General features: G+C 59.8%; 1 protein-coding gene across 1 annotated transcript in view; it reads left to right on the forward strand.

Moving 5' to 3' along the window:
* Positions 1-6: 6 nt before the first annotated feature.
* SRCIN1 (SRC kinase signaling inhibitor 1) overlaps positions 7-7,579 on the forward strand; it is a 35,885-nt gene continuing 28,312 nt past the window's right edge. Inside the window, exons 1-2 of the mRNA XM_024744886.1 lie at positions 7-161; positions 3,273-3,371. Of these exons, the coding sequence (XP_024600654.1) occupies positions 87-161; positions 3,273-3,371 (174 nt within the window). The 5' untranslated portion in view covers positions 7-86. The remainder of the gene's footprint in view (positions 162-3,272; positions 3,372-7,579) is intronic.

Raw genomic sequence — 7,579 nt, forward strand, 5'->3', positions numbered from 1 at the left:
GGCGGCACACGGTGATCGCGGCCCAGAGCCTGGAGGCGCTCAGCGGGCTCCAGAAGGCCGATGCTGACCGCAAGCGCGATGCCTTCATGGACCACCTGAAGAGCAAGTACCCCCAGCACGCCCTGGCCCTGCGGAGTCAGCAAGACAGGATGCGGGAGCAGGTGAGTGGGGCCGGGCTGGGGAGGGGGTGTGACTTGCGCTCCCGTGTCCCCAGGCTCATCCCGATTCCGAGAGGCGTCTGAGGCAGAGGGGGAAAGTGGATGCCCCGTTGTCGTGGTTGGCCTCTTCTGGAGCCTGGGGAGGAAGGGGGTGGGGGCTCAGCACCCAGACCTCTGCCTGCAGCCCTGGAATTTGGAGCACGGGACTGGACAGAGAGAGCCCAGCCTCTGATCAGGCTGTCTTGGAGAGACAAGAGTGTGGTGGGGAGGGAGAGGGACAGCCTCGTCGTGCACTGAGTGTTCTGAGTCTGAGGGTCCATCCAGCGGTGGAGCTGAGACCTTGGGGTCGGCACCTCTGTGATTTGGCCCCTAAGGGAAAGTCAGGCCTTGGGAGCTTCAGAAGGCTGGGTCTCCTGTGCCCCAGCCTTGCAAGAACAGAGCCCAGAATTTCTGGGGTCTTTTACCTCCTCCCCCCTCCCCCACCCCGTTCCTTCCTCCCAAGACTCACTGTGTGACTTTGAGCTAGAGGACTCCTCTCTCTGTGCCTTGGTTTCTCTCCTGTCATCAGTAGGGCTTAGACGGGAGTCAGGGCTCCTGCCTCTGGTCCAGGACCTGTCTCCTTCTTTATGGGGTGCGAAGCTTCCTTTGTAAAGCTCTCCCAGATCCTTGGGTTCCTGGATGCATCTCTGCATCCAAGTACGCCCTTCTTGTTCGTAGGAAAATTCTTTCTTGGGATTGGCCTTCTACTTACAGTCCCACCTTGGTAGGAGCCTTGACAGCTGCAGCACGTTGGCCGTTGAGACCCGGGCATTGTCCACTCTGGGAGAAAGGGCTTAGGGGAGGGTGGTTAATCCCATCAGCATCCTTTCAATCAAGCCTTGGGGCATCCATCCCTGCTCTCGCACCTGTCTGGCTCTGTCCCCCTTTCCAAGTACTGCTGGGTGTGGCTGGGGAGGGGGGAGAGTATGCCCATCCCCATCCTCACTGTAGGGAACAAGGACACATTGGTGCATTTCTGGTACATTTTCTGCCCCTGATGTCACCTCCAGTTCTGTCCAGCCTTTACCTTTTCTCAGCTCAGGAGTCCTCCCGGGAGCAGAGTTCCAACTAAAATGAGGGAGAGTTGCAGAAGGAGATCTGGCCCGCCCCTTCGGGGGTCCCTCTCAGTGGATTCCTTCTGTGTGCTCTGGCTTAGGGGGAGGGGACAGGGACCTTTGTGATCTAGATGGGGTGAAAGGATGGTTAAACTTAAGTATAAGGGGCACAGTCAGTTGGAAGAGGGTTTGGAGTAGAGGAGATCAGGTGGACCGGCCTGGTCAGGGAAGGCTTCCTGGAGGAGGAGGTACCTAAACTAGGCTTAGAAGGATGGAAAGGGTCTGAATAGTCATAGAGGAGGAGAACGCTGTTTTAGGAGGTAGGGAGGTGAGCATAGGTCTGTGCTGGTTTGAGGACTGGCATAGAGGTCCAAATGGCTGATGCAGAGGGCTCGGGGTGGGAGGCAGTGAGAGGTGTGGGGGCCAGATGGTGGTGACTAGGGGGCCGTGGCTGTTTTTGGATGGTGAATAGGAGGGGACAAGAGGGAGTGGCTGGAGGCAGGGAAAGGAGAGGGGGAAGAGAGTGTGTCAGGGAGGACGAAGGGAAAGGGATGGGGTGGGAGTGGGGTTGGAGGGAAGATGAACAAGGCTTGTTTGCTGCCTGGATCCAGGAGGCAAAGACAGAGAAACCTGGGTGACAGGGGCATGTTGGTGCCTTGGGGGGAAATAAGAGGGATGGGAGGGAAACGTTTGGGGGAGTGGGGGACAGGAATAGGGGAGATGAGTTTGAGGAGGGGGTAGGGGTTTCCCGCAGAAGTCTGTTAAGCACTGAATATACAACTCAAGACTCTGAAGGGACCACAACTTCAGAAGGGAGGTTGAGCACGATGTGGGCAGAAATGGAAGTGGGACCCAGGGTAAGCCTGGTCACCAAGGCAGAATGGAGTCTCAGAGGGAGAGGGCCCATGACCGATGGGGAGGGGGAACCGGGAATGTCCTGCATCCCTGAGGAAGAGGACGAAGGCCCAGCAGGAGGACCCCCTGCACTTCTGAAGTCTGGAGGGATGGGAGAGAGAAACAGCCATTGGGACCGGCCAGGATCTGTGGGTCTGGAGGGTACCAAGAGCTCCTTTCTCGTGCTGTGGTGAGGTAACGGCCAGTGTCAGGGGTCGAGGAGGTTGGAGGTGGTGAGGGAACAGGACCCCTGGGCTGCAGATCTGTCCGGGGAGGTTTGGCCAGAAAAATATGCAGACAGCCGGCGTGGTGGCCTCAAGGGGCAGCAGGCGTGTAAGAGAGCACGTGGGCGTGTTTGAGGGCCTCCTGTGTGTCTGGCACATTCACTGGCACAGAGTAGGTGCTCAGTAAGTGAGTCAAAGCACGGCCACTCACTCACAAATTCACTCCTTTATTCATTCACTCACTCATTCCCTGCCTTGGGGAGTAAGTGTGTAGGAGCCATGGCTGTTTCACTTACATCGAACGCTCGGGCCTAAGCCTAGCACTGGCTCAGTACGTTAGCGGGGTGACCTAATGAGAGACGGATGACTCTGAGGATGCTGAGGTCCCGGAGAAATCAGGAGGGGATGGGTTTCAAGCCTTAGGTGTGGTGTGGGAGAAGAAAGTCACGTCCGCGAGATGGCGGGGAGGAAAGCGGTGCTGTCAGGACAGAGGCACACTGGGCTGAGGCCCCCTGCGGAATGGTTGCCCACAGCTTCAACGAGGGGGCAGTGAAGAGCTGGAGGAAGGGACAGGCGAGGGACAGCCCCCTTGCAGAGTGTCCGGAGAGGCAGTCAAGAATTGAAGACAAGGACTTCAGCAGTATCCGCTGGGGAAGGCCTTGCCCTGGGCTCAGAGAGCCCCCAGGCTGACTGGAGAGAAAGACCTGGCAACAGGCCCAGGGCCCCCCAACCCCCGCATAGAGACCCAGCCTCGTCAGGGACTAGCCAGTGCCGCAGGGCCCCCCTGCGGGGTGAGCTCTGTGCCAGACTTGCCCCAGGAATGCCCTCCCCACCCCGTCACAGTCCCCCAGCGGCTCCTGCCCGCTCCCCCTAATGGGGTGTCCCCCGCTTCGCACACACAGGTCGGCGGCTGGACCGTGGACCCCGTGTGCCTCCTCAGCTCCCTCTGCTCCCACCTCCATGGCGACTCCGCCCCCTCCGGGGCTGGCCAGCCGGCCCAGGTGAGTCACCCGCCTCCACCCCACCCCCCAAACCCATGGCAGACTTGGGCTTTGGGGAGGATAGTTTTTGGAGGGGGGATATCCAGGATTTTAATTTTGCATCCCTTTCTCTTACGTAGGAGCCCGCATTTTCAGGAGACTCCTATGCCCCGTACTCTCCCCGTGATAGTCTAATTCCTACCGCCACCTCCCCAAAGTTTGGCTTTGGGGAGGGCGTTTTTTTGAGGGGGAATAGTCAGGTTAAAAAACCTTTTTTAAAAAAAATCCTTCTCTCCTTAAACAGGGGTACCTCTCCCCTCACCCCACTGGTTTTCAGGAATCTCTTGTGCCCTGCACCCAATTCCCACCCCCACTGTGGATCATCTCGTTCCTCTATCCCCACCCTATCCTCCATCTCTGAGCAGACCCAACCTTCCCCTGATGTCTCACCAGCAGGAAGTTCTTCATGATATCCCTCTCCCACACTTCCTGCTATGTCCACTGCTTAGTTTCAAAATGTGAAGAGGACCTTGGTCTCTAGCCATTTGTTCTGAACTGATCTCCTGATTCTTCATATGCCTCAGTTTCCCTGATGGGAAGATGGACAGGGGCACCCTGGGACAGGATCCTAAGGGCTCAGGCTCCCAGCTCAGGCCTGGACATTGCTGTGGGAGAAAAACAGTCATCTGAAGGCCCAGAGGGGAGGAGGGGCCAGGGAGGTCAGGGGCAGCCCTGAGGGGGCCGTGACTTGAGGGTGGCAGAGGAGGTGTAGTGGCAGAGAATCCAATGGGTCGCATGGGCGCCATCTTCTCTTCCTTGCGTACCCTGCTCCCCCTGGAGAGGGGCAGCAAGCCTTGACTTTTTCAAGAAGAATTAGGAGAAGGAAAAATGTGACAGCCTAGGAAAAAACAAGGCTCCAGAGCACGGTACTTTTAGCTGTGTGTAACTCAAGTCTAGCAAGAGATTGGCATGCTTGGCATCACTCACAGGGCACCCAGCCCACTTCCTTTCCCAGCTCTTGGCCCTGTACTGACCGAACTTAGGGAACAGAGATGTGTCTGCGCCCAAGGCTAGATGGCAAGTGGGATGGCTTCATCTTGAGCGGCCACATGTGCGGTGGAGGTCAGAGTGGGGCTAGGACAGGGATGGTGATGAGGCAGAGGACGCGGGCGCTCCCTGGATAGAGCAGATGGAGCGTCTCGAGTTGGGGTGATGGAGGGAAGTGAGACTGGACTTGGTGAGCTCTGATGTCCCAGGTTATGGGGTCCCAGGCCTGTCCACATCTGAAATCTACTCTGATGGAGGAAAGAGTCCACCCCAGGGCTTTGAAGTACAGAGAAAAGTGGCTGTGCCCAGGATCTTGTCATCACTTTATACTTAGCGCTTATCACACTTCCCATTCCCCATGGCTGGGTACGAGGCTCCTTTTTGTAAAGTGCAGGACCAGAGACGTTCAGCAAATGCCAGAGTCACACAGCAGAGCAGGATCAGAGGCCACGGAGGAAATTTAGGCATCCTAGGCCTCCCAGACTTGGCTGGGAATTGAGTCACGGGAGAGCTAGAACGGAAACGGTGCACAGCCGAGACTCCGGTAGGGAGAGACTGTAAGCTCAGAGAGTGGCCGGTCGGGAGGCAGGCCACTCTCCTTCCCCACCGCCCACACACACCCTAGGCCAGATCGTTGGGGGTTGGGGCCTTAAGAAGACCCTGAGAGGGGACCGGAGGCCAGACTCCAAGCCACAGCCCTTCCCCCGCTTCCACTAGGCTGTCTAACCTCCCTCCCTCCTGCTGCAACCCGAGTCCCGGGCGGCGGGCCGGCGTATCGGGTGACCGCGGCGACGCAGCCACCAGCCACCGCCGTTCCTTGGCGGGGCTGCGCCGGCGGGGCCGCGCCAGGGAGGGGGCCAGAGAGAGGATGTGCACGGCGGCGCGCCGTGCCGCGCCAGGTGGAGTCGCGGTTACCGGGGCGACCGGGGCCCGGGCCCTCTCGGCGGCGGCGGCGGCGCCTCTCTCATTGCAGCAAAGGGCACCGGCGGCTGGGGCTGCGGAGGCGGCCGGGGGAGGGGAGAGCCCAGACGGGTGGGAGTAGGGGGCTGCCCTCCCTCCCCCGCCCGACGCGCGACCTGGGGCTGAGAACCCCGCGTATACACCTGTGGCCGCAGGTAAGGGGGAGCGGCTGCGGGCGCCGGGGTAGCCGCCTCGGGTTCCGCGGGGCGGGGGCACGGAGATGGGGGCCCTTCCCACGACTCCGAGGGGCGGTCTGGGGGTGGGGGGCTCGCAGGCCGTTGCGGTTCCGGATCCCTGAGAAACGCCCCCTCCCCTCCCCTCCCCCATCTCGTTCTCAGCCTTCCGCAGGGGACCGGCCCCCACCCCGAAATGTGGCTGGCGTCCCCTCCCCCAGCCTCAGAAAGTCATGACCTTTCCGGGGTGCGCCCTTGCCCCGCCGCAACCCCCCTCCCCAACACACACACACACACTGCATTGGGAAGAGGTAGCAGGTGACCATGTCGACGGGCACACAGGGGAGAGGGCCGGAGTAGTGCACGTGCGTCGCGGTGGGAGGCTGGCGCCCTCGGGGGGCGTTAAGGAGCCCCAGCCTGGCGGGGGCAAGGGAGGCGGGAGGCGAATGTTTACGTGGACGCGTGTTCACAAGAGTTGAAAGGTGGGTGTGTGCGCCGGTGCACGGAGAGCCAGGGGACTAGAGCGAGGGTGCGACCCATAGGTTGTCCTCCCTCTCCGAAGGATGCATCGTCTTCGGGGCTCGAGGTCAGGGAGGGGTCACGCACTCACCTAACCTACAGAGGACGTCTCCCCAGGGGAGGGGAGAGACCTCAGCTGGCTGGGCTAAGGCTCCCAGGGGACATGGCCCCGCCCTCCCAGCGCACTGCGTGGGGGAGAAAGGACCAGCTGCAGGGGGGAGGGAAGAACCCCACCAAGGGCGCCTAGGGTGGAGGAGGGAGGGAGTTAACTCCTTAGCCCCCAGAGGGAAGAAGCTGTTTCCTCTTCTCAGCAGGGAGTTTGAGGACCTCCTGGCGCTGCTTCCTTGGGTCTCCAGGAAGCTCCCCTTCTCGCATTTCTGAAAGCCTGGTCCCTACAGAGTGGATGGGTTGGCTTCCATCTTATCCTCCTAGAACACCTCTCATTTTGCCCCAGCTCCTGTAAGACTCTTCCCTACAAGTGATTACCTGGAAGGGCCTCTCCTACTCAGCCCTTTCTTTTTTTCACTGTCTCACTGTCTTCTGGGAAGGTGAGACACCCCTCTCTGAGAATGGGGGAGGGAAACAGCTTTGCCCTAATACTGGAGGTTTTCACTTGGGTTGGCGAGCCAGACCTCTCCTGGGCCCTTCCTGCCCTCTGCCCTCCTGCCGGGGGTTTCTGGTGCTGGGAAATTCCCAGGGAAAAGACATGGAAGGCTGAGCTGTACTGGGTGCCAGGAGATGGAAAATGGTACCAGACAAGAGTATGCAGAGATACCCCCTTCCACCTGTGGCTGGTCCTGTTTTCTTGACACTCATTCATGGCCAAATACTTGTTGAGAGCCTACTCTATACCAGGCACTGTGTGGGGCAGGACGGGAGGAACAGACAACCAGGAAGAGGGTGGAGTAAAGGGTGCTGGAGATTGGAGGAGGAGAGTCCTACCTTAGCAAACAGAGGAGCCCTCCGCTCTTAGGCACCCAAGGCTGTCCCATGGGTTTAACACCCTGGAAAGAGGCAGAGACGGGAGATAGACGGCATCCCCAAGGACCTCTCCCTACTATGGTTTTTGCCCTCCAAGGACACTGAGTTGCCAGGAGACTCTGTGCCTCACTGCTGGTGGGGCCAGCGTGAAGGGGGATCATCCTTCCCACTTTCCGAGGTGACGGAGGGGCGGGATTCTGTGTACTCGACCAGCCAGCGCCCGAAGCCCCAGGACTCTGATCTCAGCCTCACTCCAAGTCCACCAAGCACAAAAACAGCATCTCTTCCACCTTTACCCGCTAGTGGGGCCTGGCTGGCCTGTTCTGTGGCACTGATGCCACCCAGTCCTCTCCCCTGGCCCCAGCTACTGAGCCCTCCTTTCCAGGTCTGGCTGCCCCATGGATGTGCCCAGCGTTGCCTGAGGCAGGCCCAGGTTGAGGGCATGGCTAGCGTGGCTGTAACCAGGCGCCATCCCTGTCCCCCTCCCAGAGACATGAGATGGGCCCCAGCTGTGTGCACACACTGCATTTGATATGTTGACATTTGGGG

The sequence above is a fragment of the Neophocaena asiaeorientalis genome, unplaced genomic scaffold (genome assembly GCF_003031525.2).
Source record: "Neophocaena asiaeorientalis asiaeorientalis breed wild unplaced genomic scaffold, Neophocaena_asiaeorientalis_V1.1 scaffold1, whole genome shotgun sequence".
Taxonomy (NCBI): domain Eukaryota; kingdom Metazoa; phylum Chordata; class Mammalia; order Artiodactyla; family Phocoenidae; genus Neophocaena; species Neophocaena asiaeorientalis.